This window comes from Oreochromis niloticus, linkage group LG4, assembly GCF_001858045.2.
Source record: "Oreochromis niloticus isolate F11D_XX linkage group LG4, O_niloticus_UMD_NMBU, whole genome shotgun sequence".
NCBI lineage: Eukaryota > Metazoa > Chordata > Actinopteri > Cichliformes > Cichlidae > Oreochromis > Oreochromis niloticus.
Genome location: NC_031969.2, coordinates 15,906,855 through 15,929,517, shown reverse-complemented (window position 1 = coordinate 15,929,517; position 22,663 = coordinate 15,906,855). Strand labels below are relative to the sequence as shown.

At 40.7% G+C, this 22,663-nt stretch overlaps 1 protein-coding gene across 1 annotated transcript; it reads right to left on the bottom strand.

The window, feature by feature from the left end:
* Positions 1 to 581: 581 nt before the first annotated feature.
* On the bottom strand, positions 582 to 18,956 carry nacc1a (nucleus accumbens associated 1, BEN and BTB (POZ) domain containing a). The gene is given in 9 exon segments (XM_005457689.4): positions 582 to 4,658; positions 7,486 to 7,583; positions 7,783 to 7,888; positions 11,387 to 11,557; positions 11,726 to 12,110; positions 12,113 to 12,355; positions 12,519 to 12,797; positions 13,800 to 13,953; positions 18,029 to 18,956. Coding segments are annotated over 9 exon segments (1,935 nt in total). The 5' UTR covers positions 18,217 to 18,956; the 3' UTR covers positions 582 to 4,347.
* Positions 18,957 to 22,663: the final 3,707 nt, after the last annotated feature.

Here is a 22,663-nt window from a genome sequence, read left to right as displayed (position 1 = left end):
CAAAACTGTAAACAAATGATGGCAAAAACAACTGTGTGACACGTTCATACAGCATGAAAGCGACAGGTCATACATGACAGCTTCCAGGTGTGAGCACTGAAGCGTAACTGTAAAGAAACATCCAAGAATGAGTTTAAATTAGGTTTATGATTATTATTAATTAGGTGCTTAAATAAATTACATTAAAACACTTCTACAATAAAACACTTCATAAACTGATGCAGGGCTAACACAGAGAGGCAGACAACCATTCATGCTCACATTCACGCTTACATTAAATATAGAATCACTAGCTGGGCTAACATGCAGAGGACCCACACAAACACAAGGACACCATGCAAGGAGACCAGGCCTCTGTGTGGGCTTCCACACAGAGAGGCCCAACCAGCCGGTAGATTTGAACCCAGCATCTTCTTGCTGTGCTAACCACAGTAGTGCTAACCATTGCAGAGCTGTGTCATTAAATCATTTGCAATAAAGTAAGATTCAATTAAGTTCACCAGTGAGCAAACGCCATGAGAGCAAATGGCAGGCAACACCATTAAAGCAATTAATGAAACACAAAAACGAGGAGTCTTGGAGAAATTGTTACAAATCTTTTATTAAGATACTCATTATTTGTTCCATTCTTGACATTTTCTCTATGATTTGTATTCATTTATCTTAAAGTTGTTAATGTGCAATTACCTTTGATAATGTTGGGTCACAGTTACAGGGCTTTCACAAAGTTATTGGCACTTGGAACACAGAAAGAGGAGGATGAGCAGTACAGGAGGTCCACTGGTGCTACAGGGTTACAGAGGGCAAAGAGCAGGGGCAAAGACATGGGCAGACCAATAACTGCACAGGTTGTGAAGAGAAGCATTGTATCTGGGTAAATATATACCTCATGCTGCGAGTGCACAACAAACAATCTATGTGTGCGTCTATATATAATATACAGTATTTATCTATACATGTATATAATCATATTTATATATGTACTGTTTAGTGACAAAAGGTTCCCAATGCCATGCCACACCTTATCCATTCAAGTGTGTAGGTCTACATTTTGTAAGTGTAAACACGTATGCTGAAAGGTAGAGAAATTGCTTAGAATGTGCAATACAAAAAGCAAGAGAGCTCTCAAAAGAACACAAATTAAAACCGAGTAACACCCACATACCTAGTGATGATGGAGGACTGAGCAATCAAGTTATGAATAAGGGAGTTTTTGGCTGTCAGTGAACTTTTACTTAAGGGTGAAACCCCTGAAATGTCCCGGAACCACATTTTATTTCAACTGAACTTGTTGAACTGATGGCAACATGGGCGCTAATCACTGTTTATATGTAGTAAAAGCTTTGAAGCTGTAACAGCAGCATAATCTTACTAGGTCAATGGTGCAGTGGGGACATTTCCGTATACGGGTTGGGCAGCTGCTTCATTAGAGTTGACACCAATTCACTGGCGAAGCTGAGCTCTCGTTAATGACTCACAATACAGTACGAGTCATTCAGTGGGTCACTGAGTAATATGATTACTGTGGGAAAAAACAGAAACGTGTTTCTCACGTTGAAATCTTAATTGGTCATATTTTATCTTATTTGGAGATTCACTGACAGTTCTTCTGAGTAATAGTATGTAATAAAGCAAACTTTTCAGCCGATTATGGCAACTTTTACATGCCTGGCAAGTCTGGTGATTTGAAAAAAAAAACATTATTGTCGTACTTAAAACAATGTGAAACAACATCTTGTGAAAACCTCTACACAAATTAAAGCTACATATTATAATTCAGCTCAAACATAAACCACTGCTTTGCCTTTATGAAGCGCATGAATAAACTTGGAGGAGTGAAACATGACACCAGCTGCATAAGGGACAGGAAGCACAACAGTCTTCAAAGATACTTGAGGTATGTGGGGGAGGGGTGCTCATGTGGCATCTACAGTCAAATGCAAAACTGAGGTTTCTTTGTTATTACCCTTAATGAATACTCACAAGGTACTGCATTTATGTTTCATCCATATACTGTATCACCCACCTAAACCAACCTAGAATTTGAAACAATAATGAAAATATGCTGAGCTAGAATCTCTATCATGCCACTAGTCATTTTATTTCTTTTCAGTAAGACTTAACTGCCTTCGATAGGAAGCATCGGCATCTTCCTGGCTTTCAAACTCTACCTCTCTACACAAAAATAGAACCTCTATGGAAAAAAGATTTCCTGAAAGAGAAAGTAATCAGTTGTCCGTGCGAACGTATCAGGTTAAGAACACATTCCGAGTCAGACCCGGACTACTTTCCGGTTTTTCCACCTGCAAATGTAAGAATGAATCCCCTGTACTGACCTCCGTCCTTAACAGATTAACATGCATTCAGAAGGTTTCTAGCAAACACCAACTTCCACATACAAAAGGTCAGTTGTTGACATTTCTTAAATCAGACACATTCAGCAACAGAAAAAAAGAAGAACACTTGGGATTCAACTCAACAGTCTTCTTGATTATTTACAGTAGGAGTTCGTGCCACTACTAAACAACAAATACAGGCAGGCATGGGAGAAAGAAAAACAAAAAACAAAAAACAAGGCAAATTCCACCTTAAGGGGTTTGATTGCTACACAACACTTCTCAAAAGGTGCATGAACTACTAGTTCTTCTCAATAAGGTGCAGAAACCACCACTCTTATCGCTCATGGAAGGTGCAAAATCATTTCAAACTTCAAAATAAAACTCATTTTGAATTTCCAGATTAAAGAGGTGGTGCATTGCATACATGAATAGGCCACACACCAACGACACATCTGCACAATACAAACTTGGCTTTCTTACCAGAGAACTATGTCGAACACACACACACACAAGCGCGCACACACACACACACACACACACACACACACACACACACACACACACACACACAGTACCATTAAAACCTTTTTGCTTCAAGCAGCATTGCCTCCCTGTGACATCACTGTGCCCACCAGCTTCCGCTTATTGACGTCAAGATTTGAAAGATGCACTTGTTCATTTCACAATTATTTCTTGTGAACATCACTTTTTTCCTCCCTTCTTTTAGTAATTTTTCTTCGAAGGCTAAACTAGCAGAGCTGTCAGATAAATGTAACCTATAAATGTCCAAAAGTAATCTTCAAAACTGTGGGCCAATGCTGTATCAAAGGAGGCAAATGTTGCAGGTTCACAACCTAACAAGAAATGCTAATCATAGTCACAGTCGTGCCAGCGGAAGCAGTCTTATTATTCCTTTAAAGATAGTGAACAAAAGATGAAATGTGTCAAATTTAGCAGTTCAACTGCTCATTCCATCACTTTCACTGTAAAATAAGGATAAAAATAAATGACTGAGGTTCTTATGATAAGACTCCTTTCATTATTATTATTGTACTCCTGCAAAAATAGCACTTTTCCTTACTTGACAAGCCCTCTTTCAATAGAAGTTGAATACTGAGATTTTAAAACAATCCCTCTTGCTCTCTTTGCTCACACCATTCTAGGCATGGGCACTTGTATAAATATAGTTTTTGTCTTCTAAAAATATGACCATCTTTGATTACCTGTTGCCCTTCAAATTTCAATTTTTTCCCCATTACAATCTTCTGAGTAAAAAGCTTTCACCCTTCTTTCTGGATCACTTTTCAGTTTACAGACAGAGAAACATGCAAAGAAAATTTAAAAAAAAAATAGGCAGATGAGATATATTTCTATAAGACAGCACACAGTGAAACACTCGAGTGAGATTCTCTGGTCTCAAGAAAGGTGAGGTGAGGCTGAAGAATACTTGCAGGGTGATCAGTGGAAGATGCAAGAGGAGGAAGAACAGGTAGTGTTACTTTGTTTTAATAATGTATCTATTTTGAAATTTAGTTTCTTTCCCGAGGCTGGAATACAAGTTGTCAGGTTTGCATAGAGAAAAATGCCACCGACACTTACATTCAATATACCCGTCACTTCTGCTCCTGGAAATCTGTCCATCCAGCCATCTCTTCCTCCTCAGGCTGCACCGGTGACTCCCTGCCCTCCCCCCAAACCACCAGCACCTCAGGGAATGTATTTAATATGCAACAGTGGATGCGCTTACACACCTTAAAAAGACAAGGGGAGGCAGAGGGCAGTTAGGACACAACTAAAGACCCTCTTATGCCCTTCCTTTCCTTGATTACCTCCATTATACAGTCAAAGCAAAAAAAAATTTAAGTTTTCAAGTCCTGGTTACATCAGGGCAACAACTGTTGACCCTAACAGTGTAGTATAGACAGTCAAGATGTGAGAGATCAGCGTGGGCCAAAGAGTGAGGAGGCAAGCGCAACTGGGGAATACTGGTATGTGCGTCACCAAACATTCAAAATAACGGTCCTCCATCCCCACCCACACCTGGTAGCGATTCACCTGAAGAGCCGCCCGACTCCATACCAGCACCACTGGCGGACTCCAATGAGGCAGGGTCGAAGGTTGGATCCGCCCCCAGGGCGTCTTCCTCTGTCTTGACACCATCGGGAAGGAACGCAGAGTAGGCGTCACTTTCCGCCATCAGTAGCTTTAGCTTAGGTATCCAGCTCTTACGGACCACACGTCGGGCGTTGGTGCACATGTCGGCTGCAATGGCGTTCATCTCGCTCTCTTTGAAGCTGGTTGCAAAGTTCTGGCAATAAACTGACAAAAAAAGGGGGAAAATAATTAGGCTGATCACACTTTTATGATGTGACTGGAGACAAGAACGAATTTCACGAGTGTACTGACAGATCCTTTTGTCTGTCTTCTACCCAAAACAGACAAAAGCATCACTTTCACCAATATTTGAATGAAGATGGATTTATTCTAAGTACATGCACATACTACAGTATGATCTGATCTATTTGTGATGTTGGCAAAAAAACCTAAAAGGGGTAATAGATTTGTTAATAAATATATTTAAGGACTATATCGGATTATATGGGACTGACAGTATAAAAGTGAGACAATTTTTTATGGATCGCCTGCAATGCTTGGGTCCTGCTCTAAATTTAGATTGTTGCCAGGCAACATAATATATCACATATATCCTAATATTCAAGTTTTGTGGATATAAATTAGATGCTGCTGTCATAGAATGAAAACAATACAATGTTGCAAGAAGGAGTATAAATGTAGAAATGCTAAAAATCGATCATATTAACCCATTTGTATGTAGGTGGCTCCTAGGCAGCATGATGATGTCACAATGGCTGATATAGATAAAAACCTTCAGGAATCTAAGACGTACCTGTGTGCCAGGTTTGGCTGCTGAACTCCTGATTGTATAGGAGGAGTTCATGGACAAATAGGCACACAGAGGCCTGTTGTATGAGAGTTACATTGCATAGGAAATGACTACAGTTATGGCTTTTTCTTTTTGGTTTGAACCGCGACAATCTCTATAGAAATTTACACACAAAAAACTTCAGACAATTTCAAAAGAATCAGATGAGGATATTTCCATAGTTGTCCCTATTTATATGTAGCATACAGCATGAAACAGCCTACTTTAGAGGTGTTCACACTATTAGAATTACTCTGTGTGGCATAGTTGATGGAAATGGCTGTAGAGAGAGTGCGGAGGCAGCAGAAGTGACAACCAATAGGCAATATTCCTGTGTTATTACGTGCGTGTACCAAATGATCACTTGTGTTATTTGCTTATTGGCACAGTTTGATATTACACAATCTCCGCAAGTTAAAGAACGCTGCAACTCGACTGGATCGGACATCTTCCTTCTCGTGAGCACCTCTGCTGAGTAAGTTCTAGAAATGATCAGGGCTGCAGAGCATATGTGAAAACGTCTTATGACTGACAAAAGAAAGTCTATTTAATATGCGAATCAACACTTTATGCGCTCGGTTTAAAATTCAACTGAAACACTTTAGACAATCGCAGTCTTTTATAAACACCAGCCAAGTTATTTATCCAGCTGTCTCTCATGTTAAGTGTTTATTATCCTGGCTAAAGTTACAGTATGCAAAATGCATAAGAAAACCCCAGCACATGTGGCGTGACCTCAACAAAGCAACAGTTGTTTTGCTGATTGATTTCTGGTGAAAATCTACTTCAGGGGAATGTTTTTAATATTCACTACTGAAACAGAAATTGCTTGGTTTAAGTAACGGGTGGCACAGTCTGTTTTTTTCTTTGTTTTTCACCCACAGCGGTTTTGGCACATCACCTACATGTAAGGTGCCAAGAGAATGATAGAGTATCCCCTCCAGGCATGTTCAAAGACAAAAATGCTATGATTTGCATAATATTTTGGGCAGGAGATGTTTTTCTGCAAATAATAAAAATGAAGGTAGTTCTGTTACCTTGTTAGAAATTCTAAAACGAGGTCAGGCTTCAAATGGCAAAACCCTCAGCAGAATACTGAACCCAAGATCCAATTAATGTAGTGCAAAAACTAAATGTGAAAAAGTAGCAAAATGTAAACTTTCAAGTCAACAAGGACAAAGCAGTCACATTTAACTTGTTTACTGGCTCACACCACAGTAAATATGCTCTGCACTGGGCAGAATAACGACGTGGCATACTCCACAACTCCATCAGCTACAACCAGTCATGTGATGCATGGCCATTTTTAGTTTGGTATGATCCAGTAAACAAGTGAAATATGATTATTTTGTCTTTAACAGCTCTAAAAATATATTTTTTGTTCAGCCCTCGATTGCAAACATGAACATACATATTTTTTTGTTTAAGTTTTACATAAAAAGACTGCTGAAAGTATTTCATGTGCTGCTGAAATGCTGTTCACAATGTATTATGTGTGTTGTGCAACACAGGCTTCAGACTAGTAGTGATGTCACGAGTCCCGCTCACAGCTACATGTCTTTAAATCTGATTTTATGGTGAGCATGGATAGATTTTCCACTTTCAGTAGGGTTTTACTGAAAAAGTACACAGCTGTAAAGAAAAAGGGCAACTCTCAAAACTCAAAGCTATAAAACGTCTGAACAAATAACCACCCCACTACAAGCAGGACAATATCTTTGTTCTGGTGTGTCTGATGTCAACACTTGATTTCAGGGTGAATGTTACTATCTAGCGGTCACAGAGTAATCGCCAAACACTAATCATACCAATGCAAATAATCTCCTATTTGTGCATGCTTTATCTTATTTATGCTTTTAAAACAACAAAACCAAAAAAACCCCGCAAACTATGCTTATTTTGTTGCTCCTGTGAGGCACGTTGTAATGTGGATTTTAAAAAAATTACTAAGTATTAATAAAGATTAATATTATTGTTGTTACTATTACTACTATTTAAATGTACCTGAAAGGAAAAACTGAGACATTACACAGCTAACTCATTAATTCAGCTACGGTTATGATACGGCTTAGTTTACAATGTAAATACACAGTGTGTGCATGCAGTGTGAATGCATGTACATTCCCCTCCATCAGTACATGCGCAAATTGTTTGCATGCTTGTGGGCAAACACCCACAGACAGACAAAACATGTACGCTCACATTTGACTGCATGGAGCACTCTGTTGTCCAGGGGCTTGCGGCTCGGGTCATTGGTGGATGAGCGAATGCCTGTCCCGCAGCTGTTGGCCAGAGTGTTCCTGATACATCAAAAAAAATAAGATAGAGGTAGACAGAACAGAGGAAACACAAAAATAGTTGATTTATCCTTCATATGCCAACAGATTTAAAAAAAACCAAAAAAACAAAACAAAAAAACTTTAATTTCTATATTAAAACTACGCTTTGCATGAAACAGTTGCATAAATAGACCCAGACAAATCAAGTGAAGAAGCAAACCTGTCAAAGAAGGCGGCCAGCAGCCTCCTCAGCAGCACCTTGTGTCTGGTCCCTGCACTCACATGACAGTTCATTAGCTGAGCTCGTGATATATACACAGAAGTACCTGCAAAGAATCCAGAAAGAATTGAGACCATTTATTATCGCTATAGATTATCTACTGAGATTATCTCCTATCTCGTTTTATGGCATTTCCCTTCTTCAACTTTTGTGGGTCAGGTACAGCAATGATACAGTCAGGATCTTCGCTTTCGGTTACTGGAATGGAGAGTTTGTTTATCTAGCGACAGCTCTGATTCATATCACACTGCAGCTGTGGGTGGGGAGAGAGAAGCCTGTGCGCCAGTTAAATGTCACAGCTTTGAGGTTTGATTTGGTTTCATTACTTCAGTTTATTCCTTTGACTTTTACAAATGTAGTATAAAACTACCCTGAAACACTTGCTTCACGTTGCTCTGTCACAGGCACATGCTGCTGCAGAGTGAAGTGTGTAACCCCACTGGTAAGGTAACACGCACAGTCACAGTATGTCCTTGACATAAACAAACTGAGTCACATGTGCAATACAGCCCTGCTTGCCAGTGCCAATCTCAGTCATCTGAGGACAGCGTCCTCTGAAGATATGAATATATATCAGTGCTACCTGCCTTGTCCTATTTAGACCTTATAGTATACTGCCTATATATATATTTAATAGTTCAGCTCTACCTTTAACCATAATGTCATTGATTTCCAGACTGCAGACTGAGGCAGATAAAATTCTTCACCTAAAAACAACAGTAAAATAAAATATATATTTATTTTTATTTTATGTTATATAAGATTCATCCATCCTCCCCTTATCTTTATAAGGGTTGTGGGGGTGCTGGAGCCTATCCCAGCTATCATGGGGTGAGAGGCAGGGTACACACTGGACAGGTTGCCAGTCTGTCGCAGGGCTAACACAGAAAGACAGATAACCATTCACACTCACATTCACACCCATGGGCAACTTCACAATTATCAATTAAAATAACCCCACTAACTGCATGTCTTTGGACAGTGGGATGAAGCCTGAGTACCCATGCAAACTCCGCACAGAGAGGCCCTGACCAGATGTTGGAGTTAAACTCAGGACCTTCTTTCTGTGAGGCAACAGTACTAACAACAACACCACCATGCTGCCCTTGTGATATCGGATAAATATATAAACAAGATAAGTTCGTTTGATAACATATTTCTGATATATGCAGTACTGTGCAAAACTCTTAAGCAGCTGCTCATTTCTTTATCTTTATTTTTGCTTCCAAGGAGCCAGACTTGTACTTTTTTTAACGTGGTCTTGAGCAATAGTTCTTCCGGCTTTCTGAAGAACTACTTTTCCTTGGACATCAGCTTCTTTGTTTATTCATTTTCAGTCCTTGTTGCTGACCATTTGCAGAGGAAGGATTTTTGTATGTTAAGTCACTTAACACTCACTTAACTAAAATTGGGCAAAAAAAAAAAAAGATACAGTATCGTATCGTGATATTTTGTGTGGCAATATTGTATTAATACAGGGATACCAAATATCAATATAGTACGAAGAAGCAGGCTCGTGTCATCTGACAGGAAGCAACCTTTCTGCAAGTAGTCACAGCCAGCCTTGGACTGACAGCAATCTCCCTCAGAGAGAATACTGAAGGTTTGCAGAAACTTTTAATTTAGAAATGCAGACAGATTTCCAACATGTTGCCATCAGTCTGAATGAGCCTTTATGAAGAAGGATAACTCGTGGGGACTCGACTCAGCTGACTGCCAGCTGGCTGTATTCTGGTTATACTCATATGGAACAGGAAGGTTGCTGAATGCAAATGTAATAGTTTCAATAATTCAGTGACAGGGGTGGCTGTAGCTCAGGAGGTAGAGCAGGTCACCTACTGATCGGAAGGTTGGTGGTTCGATCTTTGGCTCCTCCAGTCTGCATGTCAAGTATCCTAGGGCAAGATACTAACCCCAAGTTGCTCTCCGATGCATCCATCGGAGTATGAATGTGTGTGAATGTAGTTTAGAAAAAGCACTAATTACAGATAAAGTGCTTGTGAGAATGGGTGTGACTGGGTGAATGTGGCGTGTTGTATAGAGCGCTTTGAGTACTCCGGGAGAGTAGAAAAGCGCTATATAAGAATCAGTCCATTTACCATGACAGTGTTGGTTTGCTTCACAATCTAACTTTGAAGGAAAAAATAAATAAATAACTGAAATGAGATAACTTTATCGTATTGGATAATATCAATACAAACAAAGTTTGATTTTAGGGACATAATGTGCAGTTGGAAAACATGATAAATCACAACATATCTCACTGCAATACGCAGCATGTCACAAAATGTTAAAAATTGCAGTAACCTTGTACCAAGAGTGAAGTATTGTGATAATATTGTATTGTGGAGTATCTGGTGATTCCCACCTGTAGACTCAACACTGGTTCAAATTGTTGTCACTGTGTATAGAGGAGGAGGACTGAGCATGCATAACAATATAGAGGAGGTCAGGAGAGAGATACAACACTGTCTACAACCTACAAGCATTTCAGTCAGATGTGTTAGATATCTTGTTAAAACTAATTAAATTATGAACACAGAAATATATTGTCAGATTTTGATCCATTATGTGAAACCATTTGGAAATCATCTAATTGGGAACAGCTCAATTTTTCACCATGACAAGAATTCTTAAAACACTGCCAGCACAGTATAAGCAGGATTTGAAGCAGCTTGGCTATATTTACGAATGAGATAATGACCCAACGACAGTCTGGTATAAATGTATCTATGATTTCTGTAGTTTAGATCAAGGTAAAGAGTTCATTTTTGATACACTCGTAGCTGAATCAAAGTATTTTCTATTTTTTTTACAAACCACATGCTAAATATTTTGTTTTGACACCTATGGACAAACAACAAATTAAAGAAGAAAATCCAACAACAGTATCAGGCCACCACATAAGCTATGCTGCACTTTAGATTCTCAGTCTCTGGTACTTCACTAGAAAATAGATTTTTCCTGTTTTGTTGTTGATGGTTGACGATGGTTGTAGAAGATGCTTGATTCTCATCAACCATCAACCAATTCAACTCGACTGAGAAGAGGCGATTTGAAAGCCAAACAGTGAACATCAGTTTTATATTCAAACTATTCAGTGACCCCTTGCGCTCTACAGATGGGTGGAGAAGACCACTCCCAACAGGAAATGTTTCATCATAAGAAAAAGGAGATCACACACGGCATTTTCTTTCTTATTCCTTGCTTGCCTCTAAAGACACAAGCAGACCCAAACCACAAAAGCAAAACATCCCCACCTGACAGCATCACAGAGCCTCTGGATTCCCTTTAGTGTAAAGGTCGAGGGTTTCAGTTTTTCTTTCATCCATCACCCACCTGCAGGTTTCTCATGTTAAGTTTGACATTTTGGAGACAGCGAGCCAAGACAACTCTATGAAATTTGGATATTTTTGTCTCCCAAATCTAATCATTTTGAACTTCTTTTTTTTTTAAATTTAGTTGTAAATATTGCTGTCTTTAGATACACACACACACACACACACACACACACACACACACATATACACACAGAGAAACATACCTGAGACTAACTCTAGTTTCTCAGCAGGATCTCCTTCCTCGTACAGTTTGGGATGACAGCGGTTGCCTATTTGGGCAATAAGTTCTGCGGGAAGACACGAAAGATCTCTGCCACGCATCCGACCTCGCGTCTCCGTGTTGTCTGGTAGAGCCTCAACACGCTCACCAGCAGCTAGAAAATCACCATATGGAAAAATTTCGAATCAACTATAAAAATATATTTATGTGAATGTTTCGTGCTATTACAATGTCTCCACAAACCCCAAAAAATACAAACATGTAATGAAAAACTTCAGCTAGATATATTTATATGTGTTGTTACAATTATTCTGTCCATTACCTGCAGCTCCCATGTTGAGCATACTGTACATGGTGTACATGTTGCAGATTTGTCTGTACTGCTCCTCAGCACTTTCATCTGTCCCCTCCTCTTCTTCTTCGTCATCATGGTAGCTGATAGGTGAGTCACTAGCGTAGGTACTCAGGGTGCCAGGGCTGGCGCCCTCTGACATGATAAGCCCTGCTGCAGAGTTCCCGTTGGTGCTGGCACCGCCGCCAATCCCACCACCGGCCACCATTCCCACGAGGTTGGTCGTGGTAGCACCCATACCCACAGCCAGTCCGAGACCCCCGGGGCTCTGGATAGCACTTCCCCGCACTGCCTCCTGGGAATAACGGGCTGCCTTCCTGGCCCCTCCTCCTCCCCCTGAGCCTACCCCACCTCCATCTCGGGTGCTGCCCCCTCCCATAGTCGCTTGGCTACAGGAGTGCAAACCACTGAGTAAGGAGTGGCTGCCTCTGGTTGGCTCGCTGGCTGCTCCGTCTTAACTCGTGATACCAGAGGGAGCGGCGTCAGACAGGAGGTGGGCCGGGCTGCACCGTTACTGGTCTGTGTTACAGGGCTCTGGGGCTCTGAAGGTGGGGCCTCCTCTCCATGAAGGCTCTGGGAGTCACAGCTGGGGGAGGATACCTACCAATAAATGCATATATCACCTTTGCGTCAGCAAATAGATAGATCTTACCTTGCAGAAAGTCTCAAAACAGAAATCTCAAATAACCTGTATTTTACCAGTTCAAATTGATGCAACAATGACTTTAGGCTTTCTGCTACTTCACTTTCTATTTAGCTTTACCTTGAGGAAGAATTCAGTGCCTTTCTCCATGATCTGTTGGATCTGCAAGAAGCCGGCAGTATACATGAGAAGAAACTGGTCCCCCACCGTCATGCTGAGACGGCCTGTATAGCAGAAAGCTAAAATCTGCTGGAAGCTCTGAGGCTGCACGGCCGGCGGGAGCTCCACTACGGTTGGGCTGGCCTCACTGCTTCCGCCACCTCCGCCATTGTTGTTGTTGCTGCTGCTGAAGAGATCCCGGAAATAAGAACTGCTAGCAGCCAGAACTGCTCGATGAGCCTAAGAAAAAAAAAAAAAGAAAAGAAAAAGAAAATATAATTTAAAAATGATTTTCCATATAACAATATAATGATTTACCAAGGGCAAGTGAGATGTTTTGGAGAATTTATTTTCTCACGGTATAGCTTCATTTCTTAAAAAAAACAACAAATAATACCTTTAAGATTAGGTTTAAAACTTTCCTTTTCCATAAAGTACATAGTTAGGGCTTGGTTGGGTGACCCTCAATCCTCCCTTTGTTATACTGCAATAGGCATATGGCTGCCCCTCCCTGAGCCTGGTTCTGATGGAGGTTTCTTCCTGCTAAAAGGGAGTTTTTTCTTCCCACTGTTGCCAAAGCCCTTGCTCACAGGGGGTTATATGATTATTGGGGTTTTCTTTGTTTTCTTGTATTGTTAACCCTTCTGACAGCTTTTGGTAAACTGCTTCTACACCCAGCCAATGATTTATTAATATATTTATTTAGTAGCTCTTCAGTGTACTTTCATTTTTAAAATACTAATCGATTTCTTTCAATGTCCCTGAAAAAGAAGGTCCTATTCAAAGTGAAAGATCTCAGAGAAGGTAAAAAAAATCCTTAGAGGCTAATACTTAACTGAGGAATGAATACAATGCACAAATTACATTGTATCTAATGGACAGGACAATTCAAACTACTCAGCAAATGAAAGAAAACCTGTAAAACAATCTTTAAACCAAACATTAATAACATTTTATATACTAGAGATAGAAACTTGCACAAATGTGGATGCATCATCTGCCTCTGTTGCAAAAAGTTACATGTTGCAACATTCCCTCCCCCCCACACCCACCACCATCACCAAATAAAAAAAGAAAAAAGAAAATGTCCAAACAGCAGTTCTTCTGAAGAATAACGACGTTCCTTTTCCATGGAGCACGACTGCCAGAGGACTTTTTGTTTACACTCGGGTCTTTTCTTCTTCATTATAACCACGACCTTCAGTCAGTTGAGTGAAAAGGAGAAAAACAGTGCACCAGTACCTTGAAAGCATGGCCCTTGACCACCACGGACACATCGCAGTAGAGTCCCTGCAGCCGCTGCTCATTCAGACACTCTAGAACGTTGTTGCCGAAGTTTGGGATCGCCATCTGGAGGGTCTGGGCCATGGTGCGCCTACGCACACCACCAAAAGGTCTTGTTGGGAATGAATAGAGACAGGCAGAAACAAACAAAGAGGACAAATGAGGAAGAGAGGAAGTGAATAGATCCAAATGCTGGTTACTGAAAAACAGGATTGACTTCATATATGGAAATACTGAGCCAAATTCCCACTCCCCCAAACACGCTCTTTTTCTCCACTGAATTTTTTTCCCATGATACAGAAGAGCACCCAACTCAAACTACATGTAGAATCAGACCTTTTTCATATAAAACAACTACAACTATTATCAAACCAACCCAAATAATGATGGCTGTGATATTCGTTTTTGCACAGGATTTTTGTTTTAATTCAGGTAACTTCATACTTCATATTCACAATCCAGTTCTTCATACATTTTAACTGAAAGCCTGTTCAATAAGGAGACCACACTAAACTAAACTTGCGCTCCATGTTAGAACTTCTAATATGTAATAAGTAATTGGCAAACTCATGCTAAGAAGGTGGATGCCTCGGGTGCTGCCTCCTGCATGTTTTAGCTAGGCCACATGCGATAACAGGCAAAGATATGATCGCATGTGAAAACCGCCGTGATTTACCAAGTTTGAGCTCCTTCCTGTTGGCCTTGCTGATATGTGGATAAACTTTGACCGTGAGGCTGGTCAGAAAAGAGCAGGGCCGCCACTATACTTGCAACTGGTAACAGTTAGGAGACCTTTGACTGCACCACTACAAACAATATGTTGAAAGGCCGTCTCCAGATCTCGCTTTGATGTGCCAAAGAACTCGGAATTAGAATATTTATATGACAACTGTGGAGTAGATCTCCATGTGACATTTTGATACATAATAAACTTTCTTTGTGAATCACTTTTCAGTGGGTTACATCGCTTTAATCATGATTGCTGTCACATGTTTCAGCTTCATCTTGTTTCTTTGCAGTGATGACTCCCCCCCGTAGGCAGTGTGAGGAGAAGGTGTAATGTAACACAGCTACGTTAAAAGACAGAAAGCTCAAAGAGAAGCTAAACAGCTGAGGAATGTCAGAACCTCACATTAACACAGTGCAATAAAACGCCGAGCAAATCTAACTGGCCTGTTTTATTACCGTTAGGCCAAAGTATTCATAATGAAATGCCTGTCTGTTAAAGGAAGGTTCCCCTCAATTAAAACAATACATCTCTTGAAAAACCCAAACGACATGGGCCACATTTTCTCCTTCGCACAGTGTACCGAATGGTATTGGCAGGCTCGCAGCACTCTGATATTTCAAACTAAGTTTTGTTGAAACTTCCACAGGATAATCTACATTTCATTAATCCTATACATCACTTCAGCCTTGCAGTAGCTGTTGGTGCCCGGGGGGCTCAGTGAAAGCCTTTTTATTTTCTGTGTCTTCTGTGAGCTATAAAATCCCGTGTCCTCAGATAACTGGGTCATGTTCTGGTATTCTATGTGCAAACGCGTGTTTGTGTGTGTGTGGCCTAAACAAAAACCGCATAGCATGTTTCCATTCACTTCAGTCAACAGTCAAAGGCAAACATGCCCCCCCTTTTGCCCCATATCCGCTCTAAGATTGATAGATTATGCCTGTCAATATTAAATTAAAATGAGCCAACGTTCCCTCTGCTGTGGCTATGAGGGCTATAAGCGGGGTATATTACATTACTCGCTTGATACTGTGAAGGTATGTAAACATGCTTCGATGGTATTACACCAGCTATGCTTTGCGATAGCTCGTTCTATAAACAGCAATTTCGGTGGTGCCATTCACATGCATGTATATGCCTTCTGTACCCTCAATAAGAGCAATGCAAACAACAGATCCATTGATCAGCCTACATGGCATTGCACTGCTCGTGCTTACTTAAAGCACAAGGCCCGTCATAAGTATGTCTATGCACGCAGATGAGGGTACAGGCCTGCGATGCAGAGATATATTACCACTTAAAAGTGTTGCATGAGTGCTTGCTGAACCTACATGCACCCACACATAGAGCGTTATCAGTGTAAGATACTATCTGATAATTTGAGAGCAAAGTGACTGAAGCCCACCCTGTGAGAGGCATAAAAAGCAAACTTTAGTGTGACTGACTGATGAGGGTTGGAGCGAGCCAGCCCATCATATCCAAAGCCTTTCATTTGGGACCTCGCCAAGCTCCAGGGTAAAGAGAAATGCTCCCTTTGTCTCCATCTCACTCAAGCTCCCCTCTCCCTCATACTAAAACACAGATGCGCACACACACACACAAACTCAAACAAACCCACAAAAGGCACACTGAGTCACACACAGACATTAGACAATACTGCTTGTTTACAGTTTGGCGAGCCGCAGTAAGCACACATGCGTGCACATCAAGACACACAAACGCTGGGCCGAGAGCAGGGGTGTGTTTGCACAGTTTGCCCCAGCAGTGAGCGAGAATGCGAGCGTGTGCACGCACATGTGTGTGTGGCCCTGTGCACTAAGGAGGGGCAGCGGGGGCCTGATGAGAAGAATAATCTCAGGTCCTTAAATATATACAGTAGAGTGCAACAGCAACAGCGTGAGCAAATGAAATTCACCCCAACTAACCCTGTAGCTTAGCTCTCATACCAGCCAGCCCTGGGAGGAAAGTAGGTCAAACATACTCACAACATACTAAAGACCTTACACTTTTAATAGCAGCCTTTAGAATATTTCAAGGGGGCCCAGTTGTGTTATGATGGACTGGTTTTCAGCCAATTTTGAAACTTATTCCACCAAACTCGTATGCTGGTTCAAACCTTTCAGATCAGTATGTGGAAAAGCCCCTGATGCAGCTGGCACACACAATTCCCTCTATAGGCATTTCCTCATTATATGCGCCCATGCTTGCATAGCTGTGCTCCTGGCAGGCCTGACTTTTGCTTATCCTCACAGCAAAAAGGCTTTGATTGTTTTACAAACAGACTTTTTTAACTTCATATTTCTGATTTTTTTTCCCTTTAATGTGTGTGCCTCTGTGCTGAAAGTGTTGCCAAATAGCGTGGAGGATAAGGAGTTGTTTAACCCACCTGGGGGTGTCCGATCCGTGCCTACCCCGCCGGGAGGCTACTGGGAGGTAGGGACAGCATGGATGCGTTAAGGGGGAACCCAGGATGGCATGCGATTGTTTACGTGCCCTCAAATGGCAATCGGTTAGGCGAATCTAAAGTAGTTTTACAGGAATCGGGCCACTTCGGGAGTCCCTATCCCCCCTCCATTCCCCCTCCTCCAAGTGGCTGTCAGCGTTTAAATATCTGATTGCCCTCTCCTTCCATCCGCAGCACGGCCTATGGGAGGTGGCTAACGGCTAAAGCTAACGCCACAGTTAAAATATTTTGGGTTCGCCCGGCGCACCATCCACCTCACGCACAGTCAGCGCCAGCTGCACAATGTCAAGCATTTCCGCACTCACAAAGGTAAACAAAGCACTTACTGGCCGAGCGGACGAGGTAGCCGTGCAGCGACGCCGGTTAGTCAGGCCCAAAATGTTGCTTATTTAAATATTTTGGCGACGGGGGAAATCGCTCCCCCTGCCATTCTCCATTCTACCGACATCAACAGGTCATCCCAGGACACGCAGCAGCTGAGGGCGAGCCAGACGGAACCAGTGCGGCACGGAGCAAGGGGGGGGTGGTTGGCGGGGGGAGCACAACAAGGCACAATTCTTTTGCAGCCGGCGCTCACAAGAGCTGCCGTGCCAAAAAAAAGAAAAGAAAAAAAGATAGAGACAGAAACAAACTGACTGCCGTTGAATTTTCTCATGTTTTGTGAGGCTCGTTAAGTTAAACGTGTTCTACTCCGCTGCTGATAACGGGCTAAATTTTTATTATCATTATTATTGTTAGGCTGAAAAAGGCGATAGAAAGTTTAGATTGTGCCAGCCTGGACACGCTTTCTCCTTAAAGTCGCGCACTTATCCCAAACTTTAATTGCCCCACTGCTGGTGGTGCTGCTGCTGGACTGTCCCCCCCCTCCTCCATCAGCCCTAAAAATCTAACGGTGCCCACCCCCTCCTCCTTCTTCTCCTCCTCCACTCCTCCGCTGCCGCCGGTGGATCATCAGACGACCCTACCGACCGACTGACGGCCGAACAAGACACTCACCCCCTCGCTGGGAAGCTGATGCAGAGCGCTGGTTCGTTTTTCCTCACTCCGGGCAGCCATTCAGTGGGAGCGGAACGGCGATAGCAGAGCCATCGAGGGCGGTACAGTATCCCAGGGGATTGCGGAACGCAGAGCCACCGATCGCAGCGAACAGCAGAGGAGGAAGACAAGCATGACGCGCTCGTCATTCAATCGCATGATCGTTGAGAGCGCAGCCTCAATTTGGGGGAGACCTATCCCACGGCGTAGACTGTTTGCGCATTGGCACAGACTGCGTGGAGGAATTAGTCTGTCTCTCTCTCTCTCTCTCTCTTTCTCTCTCCCTCTCCGCAAATGAACTATGGAATCGGGGGGGAAGTAGGCCGTGTGTATGTGTATATGTTTCTCTGTGTGTGTGTGTGTACTTATTTAACTTAAGTGAACTCCGCGGGCGCATATAAAGTAGCGATAAAGCCGCATCCTTGTTGGCTGTAAATAAGTGAAACCTATCATACTTATACAGGCATATTTGCCCAATTGGCATACAGTTATAAGCCGTGCAGTGGCATTATTTATAGCAGCCTATCTATAGAGTGCTCTGTTCTATAAATTCTTTCTCTTTTTCACCCTGCAAGCTGGAGACACAGCGAAATCAAAATCCGAATGGACACAGACTACACGCAGAAACGCAAAAACATGTCATCACATGTTTGTTAATAAACGCCATCAAAAGAGCACATTCCCCAAACGTGGACATCATCATAAGAACAAGAAAACCCTATCACTATATATACTTTGAAAATATAATAATTCCATATATCTGGCACCTAAACATCGCACTATTCTGTTCATGTGCTTTTGCCAAATGCGTATTTCAGTGTGGGTACCTATAAGGATAATATTCCACAATGTTAATGTTAATAATTTCACTCGACCCGGTCAGCAAAGATAAGGAGAAAAGCAACATTACGTAATTAAACAGTCTCAAATGGTATTCTGGGAATTATTTAACTCAAATGTCAGCAGTAGTGTTGCTCAAGTTATTTGAAAAAAGTAATTAGTAACTAATTACTGATTACTTCTCCAAAAACTAATCCGGTTGCTCTACTCATTACTTATTTTCAAAAGTAATTAGTTACATAGTTACTTTTAAAAAACATGATACACAACCTGAATACGTAATAAAGCAATAGACCTTTCAGCCTAAATCTATTTTTTTATGCATAATCCATCATATGAAATTGGAAAGCCTCTTTTTTAAAAAAAAATGTTTTATGAGTTTTAATTATTTAATGTTATGCACATTATATTAAACAAAAATTAATTAATATTAAATGTTTTATACCTTTTTATACATTTTATACCAATTTTAAACCTTTTGAAGAAAAATGTAAGAAAGTTGCTGATGAATTTCAACTCAGTGCTTCTTCTTCTGGTAATAATCTGATGTAGAGCATTAAGATTTGAATGTGAGTTTGTTTTACTTTGATTTACATTGCATACTTTCAGCATATTCAGTCTGAAATAAAATAACAGGCAAGGCATGTGTTCAGCGGTGACTTCATCTGTGTTACTGAAGTTAACTGATTGCTGATTATCTGATAAACAGGGCCCCTCCTTATGGGGCCCCTCTGACTGGAATTGGCCCCCTAATGTCAACCTTGGTAACTATTAAAACTGAGCAAAGTCATTAATACAGAAATAAACATTATCACTGGCCTTCTGGTCTTGCCCACTTAAGTTACCCAGGGGCCTCTGACCATGCCTCCTTTATACATAAATATATATATTTTTAAGTTTCCTTCAGTGCAAGGGAAGTAGGACAAATGCAGAATCATTTCAGGAGTGTCACCCCAATACATTTCTCACCAATACATTTCCTCCTTATCATTGTAACTTTAATAAAATAATACATTTACAATAATGTATTTATTTATCAAAAAATGGAGAAATTATTGTATATATAATAATTATTGTTATCCATCCATGGATAGATATATTTTCTTTCACTCATCCAATTCTGGGTCACGGATAGCTTGAACATATCCCAGCTGTCACAGAGTGAGAGGCAGAGTACACCCTGGACAGGCTGCCAATCTGGTTATTGTTATATCCATTATTACTACAAGTTATTTATTAATTTGTATTTTCTCTTTGATTATTTTCTTTCTTGATCTTCTTAAACACAGCCTCAGCTTTTGCTCTCATGCATTAAACATCTCAAAGAGTCACATCTTAATATCCAGCTGACCTAGTCTTTTTGGTAATTTGTCTTGTTTCCGCAAATATTTTCCTATTTGTACTGTTTTCCAAATGTTCTTCTGTTTTTGAAAACAAAAATTAAGAAAAAAAACATATTAACTGACATCATATCAAAGTGCAATGTGTCGTCAGTTTAGTTTGAATCTGTTTAGATCAACATAAAAAGAACTGTCTAAGGTTCAAAGGTAAAACTAAAATGAAAAAAATCTGTATGTTATTATTTTGATGAAAAATCATTTGCAGTCAACATGGGAACAAAGCAACATCTTTAGGTTATTGAAGATGTTTTACCTATCATCTTCTGTGATAAGGTTTTCAGAAAACAAGCAAACATAAAACTACCATTACCTAGATGACTGAGAACCTACACAGACATTTTGCAGTCAACCACTCTCTGAAATCCTTGGCCCATATACACCTTTTGCTTTGCTGATGCTGAGTTGCACACTATATTGCCAAAAGAAATCATTTGCCCATCCAAATCACTGAGGTTCAAGTATTCCAATCACTTCCAAGGCCACACGCATATACAGTAAAATCAAGCACCTAGGCATGCTCATTGTTCCTACAGCATGGTACTGTGATAGGATGTCATCTGTGCAACAAGTCCCATTGTTAAATTTCCTTGCTACTAAATATTCCACAATCAGCTATTAGTGGTATCATAACAAAGTGGAAGTGACTGGGAATGACAGCAATTCAGGCACAAAGTAGCCCATGTAAAATCACAGAGTGGGGTCAATAAATGCTGAGGTGCATAGTGTACAGAGGTTTCCGACTTTTGCAAAGTCGATCCCTATAGACTTCCATACTTCATGTAGCCTTCAGATTAGCTCAAAAACAGTCATTAGAGAGTTTCATGGAATGGGTTTCCAAGGACGAGCAGCTGCATCCAAGCCTTACATCACTAAGCTCAATGCCCCTGGACTCCAGAAAAGTGCAAAGTTTGGTGGAGGGGTTGGTGTACTGTTCCCATAATTTTGGGAACAGTTTGAGGATGGTGCCTTCCTGTTCTAACATGACTTTGCGCCAGACATGACTTTGCACCAGTGCACAAAGCAAGCTTCATATAGACATAAATGAGTGAGTTTGGTGTGGAACTTCATTGGCAACCCAAAAGATCGCCTTTGGGGTGAATTAGAGTGGAAACTCTGAGCTAGACCTTTTCGTTCAACATCAGTGTCTGATGGTCAAAAAGTCCCATAAACACACTCCTAAACCTTGTCAAAAGACTTCCCAGAAAAGTTGAAGCTGTTACAGCTGCAAAGCGTCATACATCATAGTAAACCTTATGGATTAAAAATGGGATATCACTTCAGTTCAATTTATATGTGTGAGAAGGCAGACAGGCAAATACTTTGGGTAATATGATGTCAATCAGGTCTACCTGTCTACCTACCTGAGGACTCATGAGTGTGAAACAACATCTAAATGATGTTTTGATGCATGCTCAATCATCCAGGTAAATAAATCCCATTCTGATTCTGTTCATCTGGATGTAGCATTTTCAATGGGAGAAACATCTAAATGACAGACAGTTGTCCAAGAAACATTCAGAAAAGTGTCCAATAGCTAAAGAACAATTTTAATTTGGGCAATTTTAAAAGGCGATGAAAGGGCATCTCATCAAGTCCTTTCTCTAATTAACCTTGGAGTTAAATTAATAGTGAGGATTGGCAATTGTTTCCACAGTGTTCTAAAAGGTACAGTGGAAGTGCTACAGTAGAAATCAGTCAGTGTATTTATTAAAAAAATTATAGCTACTATTTTATTACCAGTGGCAACACCATGGTTGGTGTTGTTTTCACCTTGCATGACTGTGTTTGCATCATTGTGGAAAAATGTAGTCCTGGGGACCACCAATTGATGCTGAGACAACCGCAAAGTTGGTTTTCAGGACTTTCAAGAGCTGTATGTCTGTCTTTCAGTGGACTGATTAGTCAGTGTAGTCACGCTGCAAAGATACAGTCATGAAACTTTGTAGGTGTGTAGCTGAGATCTGACCCAGATTTCAACTATCTTGTCAATGTATACCAATCTCTTTATGCAAAGACAATGTTCTTTAGCACTGCAAGCAACTAAAAAGTAGGTATTCAAAAGTATGCAGCTCAGTCTCACAGGTTATAAACAATCAATTTATGCTTAACCCATGATGGTTCTGGTAGTCATGAAATGTACACATACATCTTCCAAGAAGGTATATTGATATAGCACCTTTTTTTTGCTGTTGTTGTTGTTGTTTAAAAAAATCAATAACAGTTATTACTTTTTGATTTTGCTGTTATAAATTTATTACATCACTGTCAAAAACAAATAAGGAAAACTAACAGCATATAAACAATACTTAAAAAAAATTAAAATAATAAATAGAAAGCACATTGACTGTAAATCTCA